A 27,009-nucleotide genomic window follows, 5' to 3' on the forward strand; every position below is an offset into this window, starting at 1 on the left:
CCCCTCGTTGTCATCAAGGCGTCTTTGCCATCAGCCTGGGGGGAGACCTCAAGCTTTTCAAGGCAGGTTTGGCCAGTGTGGTGTATCGGGGAGGGCTCCTGGCCACGGGACGCGGGGCCACGCTCACACACCCTCCTCCCAGTGCATTGGGTTTGCACTCACGGCTGCAGCTGCCTGAAGCCAGGCCAGTGATGCTCCTTCCCTCTCGCAGAGAAAAGCAAAAAGGGTAAATAGATTTTTTTTTTTTTCTTTCTTTCATTTTTTGTGTTACCGGGCGAGCACCCTTCCCCTGAGCAGTGAGGGCTGTGAGCTGGGGCTCGGCTTGCAGGCTGCGTGGCTTTGCCTCTGGGTCTCGGGCTCTCTTCTCTCAAAGCCTGCTTGGAGATGAAAGTCCTGGCACTCAGAGCACAGGCAGGAGCAGGGGGTTCTTGTCCTCTCTGGGCTGACCACCAGGTTGCGGTTGGAATAAAAATAACAGCTCAAAGCTGCCCGGCTTGGCGGTGGGGAGAGGATGGCTAGGCACTAAGTTTTGTGCTTTGTTCACGCTGCGGGCTTTTATAAAGGCAGCGTAAATCATGCAGGGCGGCCGGGGGCTCTTCCGACGGCATCGTTCAGGCTCGCAGACAAATTGATCTGCAGGCTGCAAACCAAACCCGTCCCCTCTGCCCTAAGCCAAGCCGCGGGGACAGGCCTGGCAGGTGCGGATGCCGAGACGCTGCGCTGCCTAGCAGCTCTCCTCCATGTTTGTGGAGCGCTGCCTGCCTCCCCTGTGTGCTAACCCATTTTCTTTTCCCAGAATTTTGGGTTCCAGCATTGTTATGGCAAGGTTTGCACTGCACAACGTTGGTTTTTTGTTGGTTTTTTTTTTTTTTTCCCTCCGGTTGATTTTTCTCTTATTAGCCCATTTTTTTTCCTGCCCTCATTCTGTTTCTCCCTGCAGTACGCGAACACCGTTTGCTGAGAAACTGTGTCAGCCTTCCTCGTAATTAAGAGTCTGGCAGGAGCGAGTGCGACAGTCGTTTTGGAGATGACGCTTCCAGTTTGGAGCTGACAGTAAGCTGGGGCGCTGCGTCCGGGGCTCGGTGCTGGGGATGCGGGGATGTCCTCCGGCTGCGCGGGGCAGGGAGCAGGAGCAGCGAGTACCCCGGGTATGTCTCGGCTGGCGATTTTAAACTCTGTCTTCTTGAAAAGCAGCTCCGGGAATGGGTAAAGTCTGGGTTATGTCACAGGTTGAGCCCATTGGGAGGGAATCTGCATATATGTGTGTGTGTAGGACAGGAATAAATTGCAGCGGCCCTGCGTTGGCTGCGTCTCTCCAGCTCAGAAATAGTTGTCATGTTGGAAAGTAAGATGGAGAGCTTGACAATCAAATGGCCTAAAAAAAAAAAAAAAAGGGTAAATAGAGAGAAGTTGTTCAATGCTGCTCTGTAATCTGGCTTCAGACTCTGCAGTTCTTTTATTAGCAGGAAGGCTCAAAGCAAACAAAAGGAGACAGGAGCTGGGGATGTGCTTGCCTCAGGATGTTGTGGATGCTGAAAGCTTAGAGGTTCAAAGAGCGTTTCGAGGCAGAAAAATCCATCAGGGTCCATGAAATCAAAGCGGCCATCCCTGGCTGAGAAAGCTTCGGGCTGCTGATCCCTGGGGGGTGATACCGAGTGTGCTGGGGAGGGTCCCTCCTGCTCCTCTACCCCCTGCAAGGCGCTCGGATTTTGGCCCAGCGTGGTGGGCTGCCTTTATGCTTTATGTGAATGGCTGAGGGATGTCATGTCGTGCCTTCTCGCAGTTTCCAAACCGTCTGTCGTGTCCACGATTGTCTTTCCTTCCGTTCCCAAGACAGACGTTGCGGTTGGAGGTGCTGCCAGCCCTTGCTCAGAAGGAGCCTGGTGAGGTGTACGGGATCCAAATGTCTTGTGTGGCTGAAGCAAACCCAGTGACTGGCTTTTGATCTTTCTAATGACGCTGCAAACGAGACTAGGAAAACAAGTCGTGTGGTTCAGGAGCTCCAGCAGAACACAATAACACCCACCCAACCACATGCCAAAGCTGACCGCCTTCCTCTCCTTTCCCACCCCATCCATAGATGTTTTCACCTAGTGGCAAAGTAAAAACAAGGCCGTATGAGGAAATTTTATTTTTTTTTTTAAATCCTTCCTATGTGGTATCTTCAGAGCAAGATTCAGCATTTTCCCTTTCTAGCTGCTGTGTCAGATTTGCCTCTTGGGGGCAACCTCACCCCGCTCCAGCTGGGAGCGTGGCTCCTGTCCCTGCAGAGACGAAAGGGAGTTCAACGCTCCCTTTCAACGCGCTTGGGAGAGGATGACTCACTGCGCATCTCGCTGCCTGTGCATTATCAGATCGCTTTTGGCAATCGAGGTCATTATTTGCTGAAAGGCTTTAAGGAAAGCCGTCGAGGTTGGCTGTTGGTGGCTTTTCAGAAATGATGTGATCCGTTTTTGAAGGTCGCTTTCCAGGCTTGGAGTCCTTCAAAGTTTTTCCTGCCTTGCTGTCCTTGGCGGAGAAGGAGGGTGGCGTGGAAGGACGTGTGTTTGATGGATGGCGCATAAATCTGTGCGAGGAAGATTTACAATGATCTCCCTGCTCTTCTTTTGCCTGGGATCCCTTGCGCTATCGCTGAGCCTATCAGCCCTGTGGTTGCTCTGGTTTATAGAGGAGATGGCAAACTTATGGCTCCAGCTCTGTTTTAGCCCCGTGTTCCTGAGCAGGTGCCTCATACAAACCCCGTCCATAAATAACCATTTGCCTTTATTTAAAGGGCGTTGAGGTATACGGTGGAATAAAGGGAGTATTATTCATGCTTCGTGCTGTGGTTTCTAATGGTACTTTACACGCTGATATGACCTACAAAGCTTGTTGTTTCGTGCCTGCAGTGCTCTGATGTTCTTCTTACCCCGAGGGTCAGAAATGACAAGAATAAACGATCATGACGGGTGTCTTGCGAATCCCGGCTCCCTCGCCTTGGAAGTGTCCTTGCAAGGGAACAGCCCGGTGACATCGCCGGCACAGGCCGTCCGGCTGCAAGAAGCGAAGGGGGTGGCCTTGGCATGACAGGCGAGGGCAGATCGATTTATCCGTATTCCTGTTTCACCCCCTTCCCGAAGCGCAGGGATGCAGCTTGGGCTCAGTAGGGGGGCTGGCCCAAGCCCAGCATAGGTGGGAACCCCCCCCGGCCCCGGGAAAACACCGGCGGAGGAGGCTGGAGCGAGCGGGGGTGAACCTGGAGCTTTAGGAGGGAGCCGAAAAAGGGGGTGCAGGGCTTGGCAGCCTGTTCCTGCCCGGTGAAGGGCTGAGTCAGCCCTGCTGGGAGAGCGGCTCCTGGCTCCAGCCAGCCTGGGCACTCGGACGGCAGCGACCGCACAGCTCATTAACCCAGCCCTCCAGCGCTCGCTCTGCTGGCCTCCACGCTGTCCTCCTTAATAGCTCCCTCTTCTCGCCGCCTTTTTTTTTTTTTCTTTTTTTTTTTCTTCCCCATAAAGGTAAATTAGCTCTATGGATATGCAGGAACATGAATCAAAGGAATTCAGCTGACTCTCGAACGTACCATTTGTAGAGAGAGGTGCTGAAGCACCAGGAGACGATGGACACAGCCCCAAAAACACCTCAGAAAACACCTGAGGACAAAAACTGCTTGTAAGGCATCTCACCACAGCTTCCCAAAATTTGATTACGTGGCGGATGGGGGGAGAAGATCAAGCTTTGGAATACATTAACTCAGTTGAACGCTACAGGGAGACAGTACCAGCAAGAAGCAAATCAATTCCCGAAGGCTGCAGAGAAGTTTCACTGACTTGGAGCTTCGGAGCAAGGTTGGCTACGCTTCAGAAGAGTTATGCTTCACCTGAAATATTTAGCACTGGGCATTTGACATGGTCTGTGTAGCTAAAGAGCCCACCGAAAATCTTACAAGGAGACTTTAGAGGAACCCTTGGCTCACGCAATGCTTTCGACGGGTTAACCCAAAAGTTTTGGGTTTTTTAGGAAAGAAAAAGCATGGGAAGGGTAAGAAGGGTAAGACTCCGGCCTCTGTCACAGGGAAGCAAAAATTACCATACAATGAACGCCGGGCTGCTTTCTGGGACATGTGCTGATGGGCCTGTTGTTAGGAGGGAGATGTTTCCATGGCAAAGCCATCATCCAAAACGGCTCTAACTCAGCAGAGCTGCGCTGGTGGCCCCGGGGACCATCTTCCCCATCCTTCCAGAGGAGGTGGGAGCGTGGTGGCCAGGGGGGATCGGGGCAGCTCACAGTGATGCTCCCCACGCCGAGCTCCTGCCGCAGCGCCAGGGCTCTGCCGGCAAGGCTGTCTGGCGGCTCACCGTTTTACAGTCCTTTCTGACTTTAAAAGAAAACTACAACAAAAGATGGGCTTGAAATAGCTCATTTTATCTCAGCAGACAAATAACTTGCTTTGAGCATCGTTGTCACTCAGGCTAAATTACTTTTAGATGTCTTTAATGACCGGGTAACATTTTTCAGCTGCTCATTGTGTGACACCCTGCTGGGGGAGAGTCCACTGTAGAGACCAAGGGCTCGGATATTGTGGCGGTTCTTCCAGGCATTTGTTTGGCTTTATTATTTGATATGCGTTTCCCTGCGGTAGAGATGTTTTCAGCTAAATTCACGGCTACACGCTCTTTCCTTTGCATACGGGGATCTGTTTCCAAGCGGAGCTGGGAGACTGGCTGCGTGTGGAGCAGCGGGAGGTCAGGGATGTAGAGGAGAAACTCTGGGAGATTGAAGGTGACAGTCCAAATCCTGTCTGCGCGAAGGCTGACATTGCCACCGGGCTGGAGGGATTTTAACCCGTCATTTGTTACTCCTACCTTTCATTTCACTTGCAATGCGTGGCACGGAGAGCTGTGACTTGCAAAACGATCCCAACGGGAACACGGTTTGCGACATCAGCCGCGCTGGTCTCCCAAATCCCTCTTTCTGAGGCAGACACAGCTTTCGCATTCGTTCCTGAAGGCAGCTTTTAAGCCACTCGCCTTCACCATCTCCGGGTTTTGCAGCGCTTCTAGGAGAAGTATTTTTAAATCCGAGCTCCTTCCCCCACCCCCTCGCCCCTATCAAAGTGTCAGCGCCGAAGAAAAACCGCGAGAGTGATGGATGCGCCGGGCTCCGCTTGCCAGCGCTCTGCCTGGGCGCGGGGGTTATTTACTGCCCCGCTCGGGCGCTTTCCTGCTCGGTGGCGGCGATGGCAGCGCTGGGGTTGGGCGCCTGGGAAGGAGAGGCAGGCTGCCCACGCGTCAGCCCGGCTTCGGGCAGGAGTGGACAGGGCTGGGGAAGGGTCACTTGGGCATGGGGGGATGCTCAGATGGCCAAAAGGTGAGGCTGTGGGGCTGTGGCCCAGAGGGTGGGTGCCGGGGGCTCTTACACCCTCCCGGTTTAGCTCTGGGGGGTGTGGGGTAGCTCACTCCAAAGGGCAGCTCTTAAAACCCACCGGTGTGTCCCCAGCCCATCCCCAGGGACGCGTGTTGCTGCTCTAAGCAGTGTGTGACAGCGACGTGAGCTGCCGCGCTGGGGAAAATGCAGGGGGCTGCAGAAACATGGGGAGAGACCCCCTGGTGCTCCCTGGACAGGTTGGAGCCTGACTGCTTTTACTGGGAGACGCTGGGATGATGGGCAGGGGGGTTGATGGTGTCCAGCCAAGCCAGACGCTTCTCCTGGGGCTGGAGCTGTGGCTCGGCCCCTTCCCCGCCTGCAGCCACCATGGTCCTGGTCCTGCTCCTGCCCCAGACCTGGGATGAGACCTCATGTTGGTCCCCAAAATGCCACCCTTGCCTCTCCCACGGGATTCCCAGCGGCTGCTGGCGTTTGCCCCCCGTGCTGCAGGAGCATCCTGAAGCAGCCCTGCCCGGTTGAAAGGCAGGTCAGGAGCCTGCCCTCCCGCAGTCTTGCCAGCCCTTCCCCGTAGGTGCGCTGCCGACAGATCCCGCGCCAGGGGAGATGCTTTCCACCGGCTTGGAGAGGTTTGCAGACGAGCGAACCAAACCCCGCCGTCTCCCCATGCGAGCGCCTGTTCCCCGTGAACTCCCGCGCGTCTCTTGCAGCCGGGCTTGTGGGAACAGATCGGAGGCTGCTGTGACTCAGCTCCTTCTCCCCTGAGAAAATCCACCCTGGCACCGCGCTCGGCTCCGCGGCTGGGGCTGCCGGCACCTGGCAGCCTTCATCAACAAATGGCCTTGGGCAGAACATCCCAATTTCCACCGCCAAACACTTACAGGGGAGAAATCCAGGATCTGATCTGGCGAGAAGTCGGGGCAGCAACTCCGCTGTTGTACTGAGCTGGGGGGAAAAGTCCTGTCCCGACCCAAAACTGAGCCCTGGGCTGGAGTGGCTGCAGCACGGGCTGGCTGTTCGGCTGCCTTCTGGCCTGCCCCGGCCTTTTTCCGACTCCTTATAACTTTCTCAGACAAATTCTTCTGCAATTGTAATTTTCCTCGCTGGCTCTCAGCCCGGAGAAACAGTGGTTTGGAAAGTTTGCTCAATGACTCGAAGGGAAGAGGCTCCCGAGCCTTTCATGCTCTGTGCCCGCTGGAATATTTTTTTTTTCCCTGGGGCTAATCTGTTGGAGCGTCACGCTTGGCTTGACCGAGTCCGTGACGCTCTCAAGAAACAAAGCCAAGCCCGGTGAGCGTGTGCTCAGCTGCTGGGAAGCCCCAAGTGCCACCGCCGGGCTCCAGGCATCGCCCGTGGCTCTTCTGCTCCTCTGCTTCACGCAGCGCTGCCGGCCCGGAGCCTGGGCAGGTTGGTCCTGGGGCAGGCAGAGGGGAATGCTGAGACATTGGATGCTGGAGCAGTGAGACCGACCCCAGGGTGTGGGGCTGGTGTGCTCCCCAGTGGGCTTCTCTTCCAGGGAGGCAGGCAAAGCGGCGATGCCAGTCTCGCAGCGTGGTTGAGGGATGGAGGGGGCCTGGAGAAAGGCTGTTTTGCTCGTTGTTGCTTTCTCATGTCAAAAGGGAAAAATACCCGTTTTTCCGCCGGTGGTTTTGACGTTATACCATGCCTCGCAGCACGGTGCGGGCTGGCACGGCTTTGGAACGAGTTTCACAACTCTCTTATGGGTTTCATAAATCCCCAGCTCCTGGAGTGCCGTGATTTTGTAACTCCTGACTTTCAAGCCAGTCTGGAAAGCAGCTTGAAACAGTTGTCTGCCTGCTGCCCCTCGGACCGCAGAGGCTGGCAAACCAAATTCCAGATGCTGGGGTTTTATCTCCCTTGTCTTGCTTGGGGAAAGGGACAGGCAGGCTGCAGGCGCTGCTGGGGAGGAGCCAGGCCTGCCCCAGGAAGCAGTTTCCTGCCAAAGGCATCAGATCCTGGTCAGCCCCATGGGTGTGATAGTCACCGACACCCCATCAGTGCTGCAACCCCAAAACTGGGGGGTTTGCGCCACGCCGCTGCCGTGGTGTGCACCCTGCCAGCGCATTTCCAATTTAATGCTGGCTGTTATTTGATCCTGCGAAGCTGTTTGTGTTTATGCCGCTGTGATGCATAATGAAAACCCTCTTCCCGGTCAAACCTGGTTCCCGGGGCTGGGAGCGGGGTTATGCAGTGGTGGGGAGGGCAGGGGTCTCCTGCCAGCCAGTGCATGGGGTATCCCCCGTGGTCCTGGATGTGTGGGATGAACTTGAGATGGGGCAAGGGGATGGAGCCTGGGGGCTGGCAGGGGCTGCAGGCAGGGTGGGGGTCCCTCGGCTCGCAGGGTGGGGGTTCCTTGGGTCACAGGGTGGCAGTGGCTGCTGAGCTGCGACCAAACCAGACAACGCCTCACCCCTGGCAGAACCTGAGGCACGGCGCCGTCGTGCATTAACAACTTAATGCATGTCATCTTGTGCTGTGATGGGGTCCCCCATGCCCCCCCGCAGGGAGGCTGCGGGCTGGTGGTGGCCGGAGAAATGTCTCTCGGCCAATGCAGCTCGGCTAGTCCAGGCAGGGAGTAGTCGGCAGCGCCCCCGTCCCGGGCACTGACCTGCAACCTGAGCACAGGCAGGTCGCCAGCCCCCGGGCTCGGGGTGAGCACAGCATGTGTGCTGGGAGAGCTGATCCGCGATAATCCCATCAATATTTCACGGCGCTGTGGCCCTGTTATAATTCCTCTCGTCATCTGGGATGCCGGCTGGGGCCGAGGGGGTGCGGTGCCAAGTGAAACGCGAGAGCGGCCGTGGATTTACCCCGGCTCCATGGGCATTGGAGGGGCGAAATGCTGCGGACGTTTCCTCTCGCTGCCGTGGGTAGGGTTGTCTGGTGGAGTTGGGGAACCCCAGCGGAGCGTGGGCATCCCGCCCGGCTTTGCCATGTGCCGGGGCGGGGGGGCTGCGCTGTGACGGGTGGCTGCCAGTGCAGGCAAAGGGCAGCCGACCCTGGAGGAGACGGGGATGTGATGTGGGACAAACCCGCTCTGCCCCGTCCTCTCTGCGTGGGACGTGGGGTTTTAGTGACAACAAGGAGAAATTAAACAGTAACCAGACTCTGGGCTGGCGATCAGGACACTAAAGCGTTTCCTTTTCCTAAAGGCCGTTTGGATTTAGTGGGACAAGAGACTATGAGGGATAAAATCTCCTTGCGTGACCCTGCGGAGGGTGGTTTCCCAAGGCTCGGTGGCACGATCCAAAGGTCCCCCTGCTCCAGGCCATCCTGGGGGCTGCAGGGCTGTTCCCATGGGAAATTCCCTGTCCAGTGCCTTGTTGGCTCTGGGCTGAGGCTGGAGCACCAGGAGGACCTCCCGGCTCAGCGGTGGGATGCAGGTGCGGGAGAGGGTCGGGTCTGGTTCAGCTCCTGCCCGCATCCCGCTCCGGCTCTTGGGAAAGCCGTGCAAATAAGAGCAAGGCCCTGGCCTTCAACCTCGCGGGGGCCCTAAATTCCTTCAGTTAATCTCACGGGGGCAGCAGAGCAGGCGAAGGCTCTGAAAATAGATCTGTTTCCAGCTGCCGATGACTCGCGCTAATTAATTAAAGCCGCACAAGCTCGGGCCTGTTAAATACGCAGTGCCGAACGCGCCAGGCTCTGCTCACTCTTTGCTCATGCACTAATTACCCCACTGCGAGGCCAGGAGCTAACGCAGCTCCAATTTGTGCCGGGTTCGGCTTGCAGCCATGTGGGAGGGCGGCTGCCTGCGCTGCCTGCGCGGGCAGGGAGCGTTGCCGCAGGATGGGACGGGGCGTGCAGAGCACCCTGGAGAGGGAGGGAGCCTTGGGCAGCCCCTTCCCCAGCGCTCACGGACCAGTTTTCCCCATAACTATCCCCCCAGCCTCCAGCGGCACGTCTGCTAAGGCAGGGGATGGGATTAAGAGTGGATGTGGGGGACCATCTGCCTCACAGCACCCGAACCCCCCCGTTCCTGGGTGAGACGGACTGCCCAAAAGCATCCCTGCCTCGCGGGCAGTGCCTGCTGCTCCAGCCTGCCCTCCTGCTCGGGAGCAGTGCTCCAGGTCTGGCCGGGCAGGGCTGGGAATGAGCCTGGATCCCGATGGATGCGTGGGCATCCCGCTTCCGCAGGGTGGGCGGAGAGGCGAGGCGAGGCGTGGAGGAGACGCTGGGGTTTTGCCCAAGGAGAGGAGGAAATGGTAATTAGCCGCTGGAGTGTACAGGAGGTGAGGGAGGGAGGACAGGGAGCACTGGAGGAGGTGGGTAGCGTCTCTGCTCTGCTCTTCTGGGGTCCCTGGGCGTGGGGACAGGGGACAGATCCCAGCATCTTGCGCTGGGTGAGGGGATGGTGGCTGCTTGGTGAGCGTGCGTGAGGGTGATGGGAGCCACCTCGTCTGCTGGAGCACCCAGATGGGTCCCTCCTTGGCTGAGACCCGTCAGTGCGTGGGGACTGGTGGGATTCAAGCCTCCGCTGCTCTCGCTCACAGTGATTTTAGGAGGCAAGACCCTGGCAGAGGCCCTGAGAGCGGTATGTCGGCCAGGCTCCCCATGGGAGCACCCTGCCCCTGCTGCCCTTCCCGACTCTAATAGGTCCAGGTGGTGGGGAGGGCTCAGCTGGGGCTGACCCTCATCCCTGGATGACGCTGAGCAACTTCAGCACAACCCACTCAGCACTAAGCCCTGCCATGGGTCTGGCTCTGGGTCTGCAGGGCGTGGGGTAGGGGTGGCCCTCGTCCTCTTCATGAAGACCTCATCCCTCATCTGGGGCCAGTGTGGAATGGAGGAGATGAGCCAGCATCCGAGGGCATGGGCGCTGGGACTGGGCACCACGTGGCTTTGTAACCACGGGCTGGCAGCACCCGGATGCTTTGGGAGCTGTAACCCTACGTGTGCAGGTACGGCATCTCCCCACCTCCTGCTCCAGCTGATTTCCAGTTGCCCTAGATCCAACCTGCTGATTACACGCAGCGCTCGGGGTTTTGCTTTCGGGAGGCCTGCCACCCTGACGGGTGAGGAGGGAGGGCTGGCCGGGCGCTTGCGAAAGGAAAGCAAACACAGGCCTGAACCTGGCAGCTCCTGCCCGTGGGGAGGAGCCGCAGAAGCCACCCAGGACAAAAAGGCTCCACACAGGGCCCTAGAGAAACCATTACCACCTGCCCGTGTTTCCAAACAAGCTTCCACTATGGGTAAATGCAGACTAAATGGGGAACCACGTGTTACAGGAGGGAGAAGATGTGGCACGGTGCCCCGTCCAGGTGTGCGATGCGGGATGCAAGGACTCGGGGTGGTGGTGGGGGGATGTTCAGGGAGCAAGGACACCCTGGCACCGCCTGGGTGGCTGCGGGGTGATGACACCCGCGTGTGCTGTGTCGGCAGAGCGGGATGATGCTTATCTGCATTCGGCAACACTTCTTTATAGTCACAAGCCCGCGTTACTAGCCCTTTGTCTCCCTGGTCTTGCAAAGGGCTTGAACCCAGCCTCCTCTGCCAGCGGCCTTTTTTGGGGCTGTATAACCCAAACTGCCCGTGCTGAGCGACCCCCCCGCAGCCTGCCCCGTGTGCCCGGTGCCGACCGTCCCTGGGCCGGGGACTGCGGGTTGCACAGCGGCGTCTCTGCACCATGTGCCGGGGGGACCCAGCGCAGGGCCCGGCCCCCCTCCCTGCCGCCCCTGCCCTCCTCCTCCTCCTCCTCCTCCGCCTCCGCCTCCTCGGGCCCGGCTGGTACCGGGGCCTCGCTCTGCGCACCGGCAGGGGGCGGTGCGGGGCGGTGCGGTGCGGCTCGGTACGGCACGGCGGGGCCGCGCACAGCCGGTCTGCACCGGGGCCGGTCTGCACCGGGGCGGCGCTGCGCCGTACCGGGCCGGTCCGCCCGCACCTGCTGCGCCGCCGGACCGAGCAGCACCGCAGCGCACCGCACCAGGCAAGCGGCGGGGAGACGCGAGGGGCGGACACAGGCGCCGGGGCCGGTGCGGGTCCGCAAGGCAGGGCCGGGAGTGCGGGTCTGGGCGCCGCGTCCGCGGGGGGGGGGATGCGGAAAGCTGGGTCCGGGGGCTGGGTCCTGTTGCTGCAGGCGCAGGCAGGGGCTGGGGAGTCTGCAGGGCAGCCTCGGGGGCGGTGGGTTTGGGGTGCTGGGTCTCTGTCCGGGTCCCCAGGCAGGATTGGGGGTGCTGGGTCCGGGAGCTGCCGGCACAGGCAGGGGCTGGGGGCTGAGTCCGCTGGGCAGCATCGGGGTTGCAGGGTCTGAGCGCTGAATCCGCAGGCAAGGTCGGGGGTGGTGGGTTTGGGGGACTGGGTCTCTGTCCGGGTCCACAGGCAGGATCTGGGGTGCTGGGTCTGGGTATTGAGTGCCTTGGTTAGGGGCAGGGGTGCTGGGTCTGGGTCTGGGTCTGGTTCTGCAGGCAGGGTTTGGGGTGCTGGATCCGGGTGCTGGGTCCACAGGCAGGATCTAGGGTGCTGGGTCTGGGTATTAAGTGTCTTGGGTCACGGTCCAGATCTGGGTCTGGTTCTGCAGGCAGGGTTTGGGGTGCTGGATCCAGGTGCTGAGTCCACAGGCAGGATATGGGGTGCTGGGTGCAGAGGCAGGGTCCAGAGGAGGAGGAGCAGGGGTGTGACCTGCTGGGGTCGAAGTCCAGGGGGGACTTGGGGGGAACAAGGGGGCAGAGCTTTGGGGGCAGGGTGAGGTTCGGGGAAGGTCTGATGCCGGGGTGACAAGCTGGGGGAGAGGTGAGGACATGCAGGATCTGGTGTCGGTGCAGGTCGCTTTCTATGGGGACAGGTCTGTGGTGTGGGGTGAGGTGGGGTTGGGACCTGTGCAGGAATGACGGGGTGACAAGCTGGGGGAGAGGTGAGGACATGCAGGATCTGGTGTCGGTGCAGGTCGCTTTCTATGGGGACAGGTCTGTGGTGTGGGGTGAGGTGGGGTTGGGACCTGTGCAGGAATGACGGGGCGACACGCTGTGGGGGTGAGGGAAGACGATGGTGGGAACTGCAGCCAGACGGGGCACCAGCTTCTTGGGGGGAGGGCTACCTAAACCCCCCCCCACTTCCCCAGCAGATCAGGGGTCTGCAGGGATGGGGACTGCTGGTGGTATTTGGGGAGGCTGAGTGTTACCTGGAGGCAGCTGGTGTTTCAGCTGGCTGGAATGAGACACTGAGGCCATGCAGGTGGTGCAGTGCAATCCCTGCCTGCCCCCTCCCCTCCCCTCGGGTTGGATGTGGCATTTCTGAGCCCTGGCTCCTTGGGATCATTCCCCTTGGGATGCGTCGCTGTGGGGGCTGCGGATGCCCCTGCGGGGAGGGGACTGGCTTGTGCTGGGGGCTTGTCTGCGTTGGGGTCGAGCTTCGTATCTGCGGATCCAAGGGTAGAAGGGACCTGCCGTGCAGCCAGGCAGCGCTGGGATTTGGGGCTCTCTCTGCCCTCCCCACCAGCACCCAGGTGGGTCAGTGGCTTGTGCGTGGCCTTTAAAACCAAGAGCGTGAAGTGGGAACGGGAACCATGAAAGGGCTCTTCAGGTGCCAAGAAAAACAGTCTCTAAAGACAAAGAGACTGCCCAAAATGGATGAGGAGCGCAGATTTCCCCCAGAGGCAGGGAAATTATTAATAACAACGATGGCATTTTTTGTGCTAGTTGGCCTACCACCGGGGGCTCTGGCTGCTTTGACATCCCCCCCCCGGCCCCGAATGAACACCGAACCCGGGGGGGAAGGCTGTGGTGATGCTGCACGTGTGTCCTGCGGGACGCATCTCTGCTTCATCTGGGTTTGGCCGGGCTCACTGTGCCCGGAGGGACGAGGGGCAGGGAGCTGCCCCCCCAGCACGCCGCGATCCCTATCTTGACTTTGTTTTTGTGTTGCAACCGGAGGGGGGGGAAAAGAAACCCAAACCCCAACAACCCTTTTGGTTCTTGCAGATGAGGGTTTTGTGTCGTAGGCTTGTTCTCCCCCCGCTGCCTTTTCCAACATCCATTTGAACCTTTCACCACTTTCCCCGCCAGGAATGCAGCGGGTTTGCCGGAGCTGGGAGGTTTATTCAGCAAATCTGGTGGGTCGTGTGCCAGGGAAAAAGGATCCAGGTGCGCTCGGCAGGGCGGGCGCGGGGGGGCTATGCCGGCACCCCCGTCGGGAGGGCAGCGGTGGGCGCGGTGGAGACGCGGTGCCAGCCTCGCCTGGCCGCGTGTGGGGAATTTCCCTCCCTGCGCTTGCCCGCCGGCTCTGCTTGGCATCGTGATGGGACTTGTTGGGAAGCGGCTCATGTGATGGGTGGTGTGATGGGGGGGGTGCCAGTCCTGGGGGACCCGTTGCCTCTTGTGGAGGGGAAGGCGATGCCGTGAGAGGCTTTATGTTCACGTAAAGCCGCCCCCGGCAGTGGCCGGCTGCTGCTGTTGGTCGGACACCTGGTATGTTCAAAGGTGAGAGCTCTCTGCCCTGCTGGCACTGCGGGAGGAAACGCTGCCGCCGCCGTCCCTCCCCGTCTGGCTGTGACACCACTCCAGGTGACTTACAAGAACGAGGGTTTTGCCGTAGCACGATCACTGCCAAACCCACCCCCTCCTTCCTTCCGGGGCCCGAGCTCCGGCATCCAGAGTCGAAGGAAGCTGAAGGTCTCCGGCACCGTGTTACTGACCGGTGTGGGGACGTGGCTTGCAGATTCAGGGTGTGCTCCGGGTTGTGATTTTCTTGTTGCTCAAAGGCTCCCCCCAGGCACAACCCCACCTCTCCGTACCTGACGGAGGGCTCTCGTTTGCCTGTCGCAAAGCCCAGCCCGTGCAAATAAGGTGGGGAGCTGATTTTGGGGCGGCAAAGCTGGCGGTATGCAAACGACCGGGGGAAAGGCCAGGTGCTACTGCCTCATGCGGTGCAGTTTGAAACGCGAAGTTGAATGGCAAATTGAGTTTGACCCCAAATTTGAAGCTTTGTTGGAGGGAAAGCGAAGAAAACAAGACGAGGTTGTTAAAGCTAGAAGCCATAAAACTGCTCACGTCATCTGGTTTTGCTGGACTTTTGAAAATAAAACAGTTTATCTTTGGAATAAATAAAAGGCAGAGGGACGGGCTTGCTCCAGAAAGCCCCGTGTGCGTGCCAGGCGAGCTGGGTTGTGCTCCAGCTCTTGCCCCCGCTTCTGAGAGGACCTCAGGTCCTGCGGGATTTTTGAGCCTCAGTTTCCCCTCGGGAAAGCCCCGCGCCACGCCGATGGTGGGAACCCCGGGCATTGCCAAGAAATGTCTTTGAAACTCAAACCTGCCTTTGGAAAAAAACTGGAAGACAAACCGGCTCTAAACAAACACCCGAGTTAATTCCTTGTCTTGCATTGTACGAGCCCAGTGAAATGAAACACGGTGCAGCCACGGGGACGAGCAAATGGATCCAAATGCGTCAAAAAGCGCCGAAATTTGCTGTCTCTGAAATGTCCCTTTACATTTAGGGTTGGGAGTTTTTCTCATTTTCCTTCCGGTTGTCCCTGGGCATTTAATTCCACAATTATTTTCCTGCTTCTGCCGTGGAGATGATGTGCTTCAGCCACAAAGCCTTTGAAGGCTGAATTGCAGATCGCATCCAGCACTGAGCCACTTGGATGCGAACGCCCCCTCGCTGGGAAACTTCACTGGGCTGCGGAGGGCTGTTGGTCCATCCGTCCGTCTGTCCTTCTGGGCCGCTGAGGGGCCGCTGGCAAGCAGCGAAGCCTGGCGTGCCGCAAATGAGGCGGGAAAGGATGGAAAATGTTGGGGCTTGGGGGTGATGTTGCTAGCACCGAGCATGCCTCCTCCCCGCCATGGAGGAGGTGGGAGCCCCGGGGGTCTGCACCCCGCATCCCGGGGGTTGGTGGCCCCACTCTGCCTCCCCCGTGTCCCGGACGTGGGGTTGGGCTGGCGGCGGGTGAAGTCAGAGTCAGGCCATCGCGTCTCGGCATCCTCCGGTTTCACTTCCCAGTTCCTGCGTGGCTCCCGGCTGGGCTCTCTTTCAGGTGCTCCCGGGCTGCGGGATCAGCCCAGGGCTGCTGCCGTGGGATTTCCACAGTGGAGATGTGCTGGATGGTAGGGAAAAGCCATGGGACTGTGTCCTCACTGCTGGCTTGCAAGGGCCAAACGGCCTCTGGCGCGCAGGGAATCATTCCTGTGAGGGGAGATTTGCTGCTCTGCCTGAGGGTGCTGGGTCCGGGCTGTCCGGGGCATCCCTTAGTGTTCTTGGTCCCTTTTGGTCCCCGCACTGAGCTGCAAGGGTTTGCCCTTCAGCCTCCCCTCCTTTCACCCTTCCCTCCCCGGGCTGGCTCTGAGCAAGGCTTTTGGGGCGATGGAGTCAGGTGAGGAACTGTTTCAACTAAGAGCCGTCGTTGGTGGGTTTTCCATATGGATGGGGAGCGGAGGAGCGCTCTGCCCTGCCGTCCTGGGCACCGTGCTCTTGCTGTCTGCTTGCAGCGTGCCGGGAGCTGCTGGAGCGGAGCCGTCCCTGTGCCTGGCAGGCGGCTGCAGGCAGGTGATGCCTGTCCATGGCACAGGACGGAGCAGCTTTCCTAATTTTCTCAGCTGGTATTTTTTTTTTTGGGTGGTTTTGGATGGGAACGGCAGGAGAGCTCTCACGGGGACTTGGCAGTGAGCTCCGTCACTGCCTGGCAGCCCCTTTGAACCTCCCGCTCCACATCCCACCCGACCTGACGGAGGAGAGGAACGAGTTCTTGTAAGATCAGTGAAAATGGGGAGCTGGGGAGAAGCTAAAACACCCCGATCCCTGCAGCCATGCAGGGGGACACCGTGGCTGGTCCCTGCCCCTCGCTGGGCAGGCAGCATCCCCCAGAGGGATGCTGCAGGGTGATGGAGATAAAGGCACGGTGCTGGGGGCCAGTGGGGCAAATCTGTGGGAAACTGGGCCGTTGGTAGCTTTTTTGCTGACGGATCAGCTCGTCTTTTTAGGGATGTTTAGACATCTGGCTCCCGTCAACACTGATGCCCCTTAACCTGGCCCTCGTCCCCGACCGTCCCCGCCATCCATCACTTTGCTCCTTCACGTGCCTCCTCCCCGCCGTGACATTGATGGGATCAAAGCTGGGCGCTCTCCTCTGCCGGATGCGCCAGGCTCTGCCGGTGGTGGATGGGGACCCTGCTGTGCCGGGAAAATTCAGAGCCCGTTCCCATAGCCCGCTGGTGCCCACCCCCTGCCCCCCCGGCTCCACGGCAGCTGTGCCATCTCTGCGTGGGGGCTTTGCGGCGGGAGTGGGGTGGGATGCTCCCTGAGAGGAGCTGATGTCACTCTCCCTGCCCTCCTCTGTGCCTGAATCCCAAATTTGGGTAAAAGAGGGATATATCTGCTTCCCGAATCATCGAAGCTCTCGTGCGTGTCCGCTGAAGCGCCTCAGGGTCAAGCGTGGTTTTGTTTAAAGAAAGCAACTAAAATAAACTCGGCGAGGGGCTCCCGGGAGGTCACTGTGCTCCTTCCCTCCCCGTCCCCAGCCCCCAAGCCCAGCGCAGGTCCCCTCTTCCCGCGGGGCTTTCAGCAAGTTAGCATTTTTTTCTTGCTGTTGTTGACAAAAAAAATCCTGGCTGGTTGAGAAATATCTGCGCGGCAGCGCCAGCCCAGTCCCACGGGTCAAATCCTGCCCCTGCAAATCTCTGCCGGGAAGGACGGCTTGTCCTGGGCTGGCCTTGGGGGCTGCTGCTGGGGGGACCCATCGCCTGGCAGGGTACCCCGGGCAGGAGGCCATGAGCAAGCCCCTGTGATGGACGGATGGCTGCGGGCTCGAGGTGGACCTGGTGTTTTATCGTCTGCTGGTTGGGCTCTGCAGCGGAGGAGGCAGGGAAGTGCTGGAAGTTCGTCAAGGGCTGAATTAAAGTTGCCTGGCAACCTCCATCCCGGCTCCTCTTCCCGCATCTCGCAGGATTTCCCACCCAAGGTCTGTGGGCTCCGGGGAAGGGGGGCCCAAAACGCGCTGCGCTCGCCGCCGGGCAGGGGCCAGGCTCGCCTCCCCCCGCCGGATGGATCTTTTCCCTGTAAATTCCCTGGCTCGTTCCCACGCCTGGGAGCCGGGAGCTCTCCCTGCCTCGTCCCCCGGGGCGGGTGCCTTTCTCTCCCCCGCGCCGGGAACGGGTCGGGCTGTATCAGCTGAACCCGGGGGCAACTCGCGTGGGTCCCCACGGGGGTAACACAGCACTGGGCTGGTGGGAACGCGGCTGGGGGAGCCGAGGAGGGCGGGGGGGTTCACATGCCGGGCTTGGCCCCTGTGGGTGAAGCTGAATCGGCCACGCGGGGTTTGGAGTGCCTGGGCTGGGTCGCTGTAAAAAAGCAAGATGTAAATGGTGGCTCCTGGTGCAGTCCCTGATGGGAGTTTTGTTACAGCTGTTTTGCAATGCCGTCACCCAGAGGAGACCTGCTGGAAATCCTGGACTCCATTGGGAAGCTTGTAGGAGTGCACGATGCCAAGGGGGGCAGCCCGGGAGGAGGGGAGAAAGGTCCGGCCATTCCAGGACCCGGCTTGGGCTTTACTAGAGCTCTCGGTGGAGCGACCACAAGCTGTCCACGGAGCGGCGGGTTGGGGAAGTGTCCGATGCCGCCCCGCAAATCTCTGTCCCTCCATCCAGGATGAATGCTGGGGCTGAGCCAGAGAAGGGCTGCTCCCACCCGGCGTTTCCATTCTCTCTCCTGGGTTCCCTTTAAATTAAAAACCTGGCATCTCCTTTGGCTGTGCCGCTGAGGAAGCAGCCACGGTGGGGGGGCCCATAACACCCCAGCTGAGGTCTCTCCGTCTTTGCCAACCCCACTGACAGCGCAGCTTCCTTGCTCTGCCGCTTGTGGCTGGCTCTCGCTTCCACGTTTTGTTGCCTCGTGGCTTTGAGGACCGCAGGGCAGCAGGACGGGGCCAGCATGGCCAGCAGAAGCTCCCCGTGCAGCAGCCGTCAAGGGGTGCGGCAGCTTTGGCTGCTTTCTTTGGCCAGATCCAGGTTGGCGAGACCTGCCGCCGGGAAATTCACTCATCAAAAGCTTTTTGCATCTCCAGAGACGCTGGTCGTGGGGATTTTAAGGAGGTGCCGACTGGGCCGGCTCGTTTGGGTGTGCTGTGCCGGCTGGCTGCCGGTGGGAGGCTGGGGCCGGCACAGTCATGCTCACACAGCTTCCTCCGTGACCCAGTAAACCCAGTCAGACCTGACCGGGGCTCGCTCGCTTGCTCCCCTGCGCGCTCGCGCACGCCTCCGACGCCCTGCTGCTTTCCTGGTGTTCCCTGGGGACCAGCGAACCCGTCCCACCGGCAGGACTCGATGCCTGGGTCGGGCTGACCCGGCTCCATGCCGGGAGCCGCAGCTGCATCCCACAGGAGCACCGATAGCCGGCGGTAGGAGGGTGGGCTTTGGCCCCCGTGGACATGGCACGTTGCGATTAGAGCGGCTGGTTCCTGGCTTCGCCCTGCTCTCGGGGTGGCCATCAGCCCTGTGTCAGCCCAGCTGCCTCCACCACCCTTTTCCTTCGGCATCGCCGCCCGGGGTGGGAGCTGGGGCTGGATTTCAGGTCCTATGTTTGCGCTGGGAAGTAGGTGAGGCGCCGAGGGGCTCCGGAGCTTACTCCTGGGGATGGGATGGGCTTTTCTGGGCAGTTTTTCTCTTAAACCCCAGCTTTCACCGGAGCTGCTGCTGCTTTCCAGCCTCTTCCTCTCCCCCTTTTGTCTCCCTCACATGGAGAAAGCTCTCTGCGGCATCTCCCCTCCTGGCTTTTCCGTGTTGCCCATGGAAGTGCTGGGCTTGAGCAATCCAGTTGTCCCAGCCTGACCGGTGGGTCCCGTGGACCAAGACCTCCTCTGCCTCCCGCGCTGGCCCTCGCCTCCGCCCAGAGCTTTGAACTTGCACCCTGCCAGGGGGGAAACGGTGGGTTTGGGGGTGTTTGGTGTGGCCGCAGCCCGAGTTGACGATCTCATTGGGGCCAAGGATGGTTTCAGTTCCTTCTTGCTCTTTCTCCCCCACTCTAGGTATGAAAAATAAATAATAATAACAAAAAAAAAAAAAATAGAGAAGCTCGGAGCAGCTCTTCCCTTTGAGTAAAACATTAACTGGCTCTTACAGCTAACTGATTAAATGTCCTTTAGGACAAAGTTACATCTGATCTTGGGCAAAGGAGCCTTTGGAAATGGGTGTAGCCGCTTCCTTGGAATAAGCAGAGGAGCCCAGTCCCGGCAGCAGGGGAGGCTCTTCCCCCCTGCCCCTGCCTGGCTTGGAACCCTGCACAGCCCCACAGCTTTATTATTTTTATTTCCGTGTTCCCCCCGCCCTGTGCTGGCTCGGTGCTCACGCTGGTTAAATGTTAGCTGGGGCTGGCTCACAGCGCAGCGCTTGCCCTGTGATAACCACCATCCCAGCCTCCCTGCCCGGCTGCGCTCCCGGCTCCAATCCCCGTCGCGCCCGGAGCCAGGCAGCAGGCAAAGTTCAGGGCTTGTTTGTTCGGGGGAGATAAGGCGAGGATGCCTGGCAGCGCGCAGGCAGCTTGCAGGGCTGTTACTCGTTTATGAGAGATCGTTGTTTGCCTTGTTGTACGAAGTTTTCTCCTCCCCTCTGCTTTCCCAGCCCAGGTGTATATGGCAGCTCTTGTGGTTTGTACGTGATTCCGGGCTCGTGTCCCCATGTGGAGGCCTGGAGAAGGGTCCCTGCAGCTGCCGGGGTGGCCTCCGTCCCTCTGGCGGGATGGAGAAATGTCAGTGTGGGGCTGGCCAGAGCGCTTTTGGGTGCTTTGGTGCTCCAGATGTGACCGTGCCGCTTTGCCCAAAAATCCTGGTGGCTTTGGCTCATGCTAGACATGGTGCCACCAAAGCAACTTCTTTCTCGTTGACCTCCATCCCTGCTCACCCGCCTTCCATCGTCCTCTCAGGCCCATCACTTGTGGGCACACCCTCGGTCCGGACAAGGCTTGCCCTGGGAACAGGAGTTCCTTGGAGGGAGGATGCTCCGGGTCACCATCCTCTGCTCCCCGGGGAGCTCACCCCGCAGGCAGCACCCTGCCCGCACCCGGGATTGGGTGCTCTGTGCCTGGGGGGCAGTGAGGAGAAGGGGGGCACATCTCCACTCTGCCCCATTGCAGGGATGCTCCGGGGCAGCGGCCAGTGCAGACACAAAGTCTGGGTCTGATCTGCCCCCACCCCCAGAGGAAACAGCGGTTTAATGCTGGCTCCAGAACTACGGCTGGATGCCACATCCAGCCCCTCACTTCTCCTTTTCAGCCCCAAAGCCCTTTTCACTTTCGTTTCACTTTGATTTTACCTCCCCTCTGCTTGGGACCCGGCGAGGTATTTGCTTCGGGGAAACCGTCTGCAGCGAGCGTGTTTGAACAGCTTCTCTCCAGGGTCAGGTATTTGGGTTTTTTATATATATATCTAAAAAAACCCTAAGCAAATGTATACGTGCTGGTTGCTTATGTGATCTCTCCTGCTTGGAGATATCCTGTCGTCTCCTTCCTCCTCGGTGCCCTCAAAATGAACCGGTGGCTTTGCTCGAAGCAGCTGGGAGAGGCAGGGGGTTATTTGGGAGGGATCGGATGCATGAAAGCGAGAGCCGAGGTAGACGCTGAGCTTCAAGGCAGCTTGGGATGAGAGAGAAACTGAAATCTTGTGGAAAAACACTGGGGGGAAGACTGTTCTCACTTGAAAAGACTCGATGAAGAAGGCTAGCAGCTCCTATATGGGTTTTCCTTTGCCCTGCGTCGCTGCGTGTCTGCAGCATCCTTCCCCGCGCCTCTGTCCTCGGGACTCTTGTCATTTCAGGAGGGGCAAAGCTTTGGGGACAAGTACCTTGCGTGACAGGAGATGGCCAGCTGTGCTTTCGGGGAGGAGCGGAGCCCTTGGGCTCCCTGGGAGCCCACCCACTGCCCATCGCGCTACAGCTGCTCCAGGGAGCGAGGCTTGGGGTGCCCAAATGTGCCAAGAGAGCTGCAGAGGGGCTTGGCACCAAGGCTCGCGCTCTGCTTTTGGGGGTAAACGTGTCTGGTTTGTGTGTGTGAAAATGCAATGGGGGATCAGCTGGCTCCACCAAAGCATATCTTTCGGTCAGGGGGAGATGCGGGAGAAGATGGCCAGGAGTGATGGAAAGAGGAGCCCGGAGCAGGCCTGGAGGAAAATGAGCCTCCAAGGAACCGAACCAAGCACTCAGCAAGCAGCTGCCGCTGCTGCGACAAAGCGGACGCTGAGCCGTGGGGATGCTGCGGAGGGTCGCCCCGCTCAGCCTCCCCTCCCTGCCCCGTGCTGGCTGCAGGCTCGATGCCATGCGTCATGCCTCAGTTTCCCCTTTGGCAAATGAGGATTAGCTTTCCCTGAAGCCGTCCCCAGGCTGAGGCCGTGCCCAGTCAAGCGTCCATGCATGTCCCCGGCTGGCTCCTTCCCAAGCCTGCTTGCTTGTTGAGGTGCCAGGGGCAGTGGTAGTGTCTGACCCGGTGCTCTGTGTTCCAGGAGGATTTGGCTGCCGGCCCCGTCCCGTAGAGCTGGGGAGCTCGTCCCGAGGATCGGCTGTGCTGGCCCGGCGGCAGCGGCCTGGGCGACTGGCCTTGCCGGGGGAGCGGGAAGATGAGCGGAGGCACGGCCCACCTCCTGACAGCTCTCTTCATGGTGGCGGTGGCGACGGGCTACCCGTCACGGCGGTCTGCCACTGACCTGGATGCCACCCCCAGGACAACGGTCACCTTTGATGGTAAGGGGGTGCGGTTCTTGGTGGTGGCGGTGAGGTTTGGGATCTTGCTGGCACTGCGTTTGGGGCATCATGACTGTATCCAGCCTTCACCAGTCCCCCCGGAGCAGGGGGCTCAGCATGGCGGGGTTGGCTACAGGGGGTCCTCTGGTCCCCTGGGGTCCAGAAATCAGAGCCTGCATGGCTGTCTGGCATTGAGTGCATGAAGTCAGTGTGCCCCGAGGGGTGGAGCAGGGCAAAGGCATCTCCCCAAAAGCCGGGGGCAGACAAGGACATGCAGGGAGCCAGCCATGGCCAGTCCCTGGCCCTGCCTAGCAGCCCTTGGAGAGTGTCCTGAGCCAGGCATCACACCTGGGCTGGGCTCTCATGGCCCAAATAGTCAGCAGGGAGCTTTCTTCCGTGATTTTCTCTAATTGCCACTGGGCTTGTGGCCTCCAGCCTCTGTGGTGTCAGCAAGCCCTGCAGTGTCATCGTGCCTTGAGCATCCACACGACTTTGTTGACCTTGTTAGTGAAGCCTGGCTCAGCAGTTGACGGCAAGAGAAGGTTTCATTTGCAGCTGGGGTGCCCTTTTCTCTCTGGGTAATGCCTCCTTTCAGGGGGGTCATTCCCTTCCCAGCTGCCTTCAGGGTCCCAAGCCCCACGGGACTTTCTCCTCCTGTGGCGGGAGGGTCTGAGCCTGTATTGGGGTCCCTCTGGACAGGGCTGAGTCCCACCTCACACTTCTCAGCACCCCAAATTGGATGGTTTCTCTGTCTCGGTGGACAGGAGGCGCCCAGCCTCGCTGCAGAAGCCCTCCCTTTGCACGGCAGTTTTGGTTCAGGTTTTTTGCATCCTTCCTTTTGGGCTGACTGGGTTCAGTTCGGAACTGGGGTCACCGCTGGTGTGTTTTCGCTTCCTCCACCAGTTCCCCAAACAGCGTGGCAGGTCCATGCCGGGCATGGATATTGCAGCTCCCACTGCTGAGCTGCAATTTTAATTAGTGAGAAGAAATTTCCCCTGTGAGCCTGAGCCCATTAGTGCCTTTCACCTCCTACCAAACCTCCCCTCTTCCTTTCTTCCTGCCGTAACCTCTGGGACCTGGCACCATCTGCCTGATAACTTTGGTGGGTGCCTTCGCACCCGCTCCTGGCTCCATCCCCTGTATTTTCCCGGCGGCTCGCACCTTGCCTGCCCCGGAGCCCCCCGTCAGCCCCCCATTCCCTTTGCAGAGCTGTCGGGTGTCCGGCGCTTCAGCACACGGACCCTCAACTACAGCACCCTGCTGCTGGAGGACGACCGGGGCATCCTCTACGTGGGTGCCAGGGGAGCCATCTTCGCCCTCAACTCCAGTGACGTGACTGACGGCTCCCACCGCACGGTGAGCCCAGCCTCTGCTTGCCGCTGGCTGGTTGTCCCCTCCTGTCCCACACTGCACGGTCCCTGCCCGAATCGTGGCCACCCTATCCCTGGTCATACTCCTGCTTACCATCTCAGGTCTTGCCTGGAGGTGCTGTCCCCAGGTCCCTTGTGGATGCCTGGTCCTTCTCCCCAGACAGGCAGCATGGGGAACATGGTGGGAGATGTCCCCAAGCCCAGAACTTCAGGGACACCCCAGCAGGATGAGGGGCAGGGGGGGAAGCACACTCCTTCGCTCCCCACGGGAAGGACACCCCCAAATCCTCCAGGCTCCTGCAGGTGCTCTGGGGTTTCTGCTGGCAGGACGGGCTGTGGGACCGCTCTCGCGCCGGGCTGGGGGCATACGGGCAGGGTGCTATCTCGTGCTCTGAGCAGCTGTCCTCTCTCTAAATAAAAGAGAGGATTTTAGCATCTCTGACGGTTCTCGCAGAGGCCCACAGTGACGGGGGGACCACGCAGTGACAGTCCCTTTTCCCCTTGCAGATCCACTGGGAAGCTTCCCCAGAGAAGCAGATGGACTGCCTGCAGAAGGGGAAGAACAACAAGGTAGAGCTGGTGGGTGGGTGCCGGGTGCCAGGGGGGGCCACCACTGCTTCCCCCGTGTGGTGACGCCTGTCCTCCCCCTCCACAGACCGAGTGCTTCAACCACGTGAGGTTTCTGCAGAGGCTGAACAGCACCCACCTCTACGCCTGTGGGACCTACGCCTTCCACCCACTCTGCGCCGCCATCGTGAGTACCGCCCAGCCCCACAGCTGTCACCTGTCCCCTGCCACCATGTCACCCTGGGGTGGCGCAGCTCCCATCCTCTTCCTGCAGCCCCACTCCCTTTCTAGCCCCCTCCCCAGCTCATGGCGGGGGCGAGTGACCCCCAGGCTGGGGTGGGCCAGTTTAGGGATGCAGCCACTGTGACGCAGGTGCCCAAAGTCCCCAGTCCTGCGCTGGGGTTGGACTCTGACCCCACAGTGAGATGGCCAGGGGAAAAAACAGTACCGTGGGGGGGACACGTGGTCTGAGTGGGGCCAGCGGGGTGGGACATGCCAGCACTGGAGCTGATCCCCAGCCCCTGCTGTTGCAAACCTCTTCCCAAAGCAAGGGCTGCAGACTGGCTGGTGGCAGGTGGCAAGCGTCCCTGGGGAGGGTGATGGTGGCAGGGCTGACTCAGTGGCCCCTCCCCAGGGATTTCCCAGGCCAGGCTGGGGGTCCCCACGTAGCCGTGACTCACAGCAGAGCGGACGGGGGCAGCCACATCCTCCGTCAGTGGGACTTTCACCTCTGTGCGGTGGCTCCTCAGTGACTTGGCTGCCCTTTGCCCACCTCCCTCCCTGAGCTGGGGGGCAAAGGGGCCTGGGGCTGTGTCTCCAGCGTGGCCGGGGAGCCCCAGAGGGCCCGTGCCCGTTCCCACGACTGTGCCGCCGGTCCGGTTTGGCCATAGCACGCCCTGGGAGTCAGGCAGAGGAGCCGCTGAGCTGGATGGCACCGTCATTATTTGATGTGCTTTGAACTGCAAACCCCAAAGAAAATAACTCCTGCCGTGACAGGGATGTCACCCGGGGGGACCCAGCCCGGCTGGGCAGCGTCTGCTGACCAGGCACAACCCAGGAACATTGGCTGCAATGGCTGGCTCCTGCCCAGTGCCCATGCCATGCCAACGTGGGGTTCTGGGGCTCCCCTTCTCCCCTGAGCCCACTCCCCACTCTTGGCTGGGGGCTCTGGCTGTCCCTGTGGTTTCTGATCGGCTGGAGAGTGCTGGGGACGGTTGTATTGCCCAGACAGGGGCATGGCCATGGCCAATGCTTTGTCCCCACTAGCAGCCTCTGCAGAGAGCCTGGGGCTGACAGGTGAGGCAGGTCTGTCCACTCTGTCTAACCTGGTCCCCTGTCCCCCTCAAGGATGCCGACAGGTTCACGTTGCCATCCCACTTCGAGGAAGGCAAGGAGAAGTGCCCGTATGACCCTGCTCGTGGCTACACCGGCCTCATCGTGGGTAAGTGGTGCCTTTCCCAGGGCTGGCAGGGACATATGGGATGCCACCGACCCTGGCCCTATCCCCAACACCCCCATGGGGTGTCCCCAGCCACGTGGGCTCTGCGTGCAGGGTCCTTAGCAAGCCAGGACTTGGTCCTCCTCCTCCTCCTCCTCCTCCTTCTCTGCCTGGGGCACGGGGATGGTGGTGGCTTTTGGGGCTGTCCCTGCTGTCCCTGGGGTGCATGGCTGATGGGTACCTGCCCTGCCCAGATGGTGGCTTGTACACGGCTACGCGCTACGAGTTTCGGAGCCTTCCTGACATCCGGAGGAACCTGCACCAGCGGCCACTGAAGACAGAGGAGTCCCCGCTGCACTGGCTGAATGGTGAGCCTTCCCCGTCCCCTGGGACTGGTGTCACGGGCTGTGGGATGCTGGGCATCGCCATCACTCCCACGGTGGTTGCCAATCTCCGCCTCTTACTCCGCGTCCCCCAGATGCTGAGTTTGTGGCCTCTGTGCTGGTCCGGGAGAGCAAGGACAGCCCCGTGGGCGACGATGACAAAATCTACTACTTCTTCATGGAGCGGGCGGGTGAGGAGACCACGTCCTTCTTCGACAAGAGCCAGGTGGCTCGCGTGGCCCGGGTGGCCCGTGTCTGCAAGGTAGGCATGTCCCTGGCCACAGGAAGCTAAGCGCTGCTCCTCCTGGTGCAGGGGCTGCGTGCCTGCACCTTGGGGGAAACTGAGGCACGGGCAGAGAGGGGGACACACCCCCACCAGCCTGTGCCGACATGCTCCCTGCACTCTCCCAGAGCGACGTGGGGGGGAAGAAGATCCTGCAACGCAAGTGGACATCCTTCATGAAGGCACGCCTGGTCTGCTACATCCCCTACTACGAGGTGCTGCGCAGCATCTGCAGCCTGGACGGGGGCGGCTGGGCCAGCACCGTCTTCTACGCCGCCTTCACCCTCTCGGCACAGTGGTGAGCGGGGCAGCAGCCGAAATGGCTGGGGCTAAGAATCTGTGGGGGACTGGAGATGCTCAAGCGGGCACACAGGCAGGCTGTGGGGGTGCACTGGTGGGGAGCACGCGTGTGTCTGCTCGGGCTCAGGTGGGGCTCTGCTCCCCCAGGAGGACCATGGAGGCCTCGGCCGTGTGCCGCTACAGCATCTCGGCGGTGCAGCGCGCCTTTGAGGGGCCCTACATGGAGTACCAGGACTCAGCTCGCAAGTGGTCCCGCTATGACGGTGTGGTGCCCGAGCCCCGGCCTGGCTCTGTGAGTGCCCAGGGGTGAGGGGCAGAGGGGGGAGTGGGGTGGCCACATCCCCCCCTGACCCCCATCTCCCCCGGGCAGTGCATCACGGACCGCTCCCGCAGGAAGGGCTACAACACCTCGCAGGACCTGCCCAACAGCGTCCTGGACTTCGTCAAGCTGCACCCGCTCATGTTTGAGGAGGTGAAGCCGGCTGGCGGGGAGCCGCTGCTGGTGAAGAAGAACGTGGCGTACAGCCGGCTGGCTGTGGACAGGGTGCAGGCCCTCGACGGCCGCTCCTACGATGTGCTTTTCATGGGGACAGGTGAGTGTGGGATGAGTTTGCCAGGTCTCTGCTGGGCAAGGGGGACA

The 27,009-nt window shown here is 60.3% G+C and overlaps 1 protein-coding gene across 7 annotated transcripts in view; it reads left to right on the forward strand.

Annotated features, from left to right (window-relative positions):
* Window positions 1–493: 493 nt before the first annotated feature.
* Window positions 494–27,009, forward strand: part of SEMA4G (semaphorin 4G) — a 29,984-nt gene continuing 3,468 nt past the window's right edge. Inside the window, exons 1-12 of one of the 7 annotated variants that reach the window (XM_063339183.1) lie at window positions 494–826; window positions 941–1,148; window positions 21,791–22,028; window positions 23,236–23,384; window positions 23,906–23,968; window positions 24,054–24,152; window positions 25,313–25,406; window positions 25,658–25,771; window positions 25,882–26,048; window positions 26,198–26,367; window positions 26,517–26,661; window positions 26,740–26,962. In XM_063339183.1, the coding sequence (XP_063195253.1) occupies window positions 21,905–22,028; window positions 23,236–23,384; window positions 23,906–23,968; window positions 24,054–24,152; window positions 25,313–25,406; window positions 25,658–25,771; window positions 25,882–26,048; window positions 26,198–26,367; window positions 26,517–26,661; window positions 26,740–26,962 (1,348 nt within the window). In that variant the 5' untranslated portion in view covers window positions 494–826; window positions 941–1,148; window positions 21,791–21,904. Of the gene's footprint in view, window positions 827–940; window positions 1,149–3,596; window positions 3,825–13,831; window positions 17,267–17,298; window positions 20,698–20,754; window positions 21,319–21,790; window positions 22,029–23,235; window positions 23,385–23,905; window positions 23,969–24,053; window positions 24,153–25,312; window positions 25,407–25,657; window positions 25,772–25,881; window positions 26,049–26,197; window positions 26,368–26,516; window positions 26,662–26,739; window positions 26,963–27,009 lie in introns of those variants that run through there. The other 6 variants (XM_063339185.1, XM_063339184.1, XM_063339187.1 and 3 more) reach the window with 6 other exon arrangements.

This window comes from Chroicocephalus ridibundus, chromosome 6 (genome assembly GCF_963924245.1).
Source record: "Chroicocephalus ridibundus chromosome 6, bChrRid1.1, whole genome shotgun sequence".
NCBI classification, from domain to species: Eukaryota; Metazoa; Chordata; class Aves; order Charadriiformes; family Laridae; genus Chroicocephalus; species Chroicocephalus ridibundus.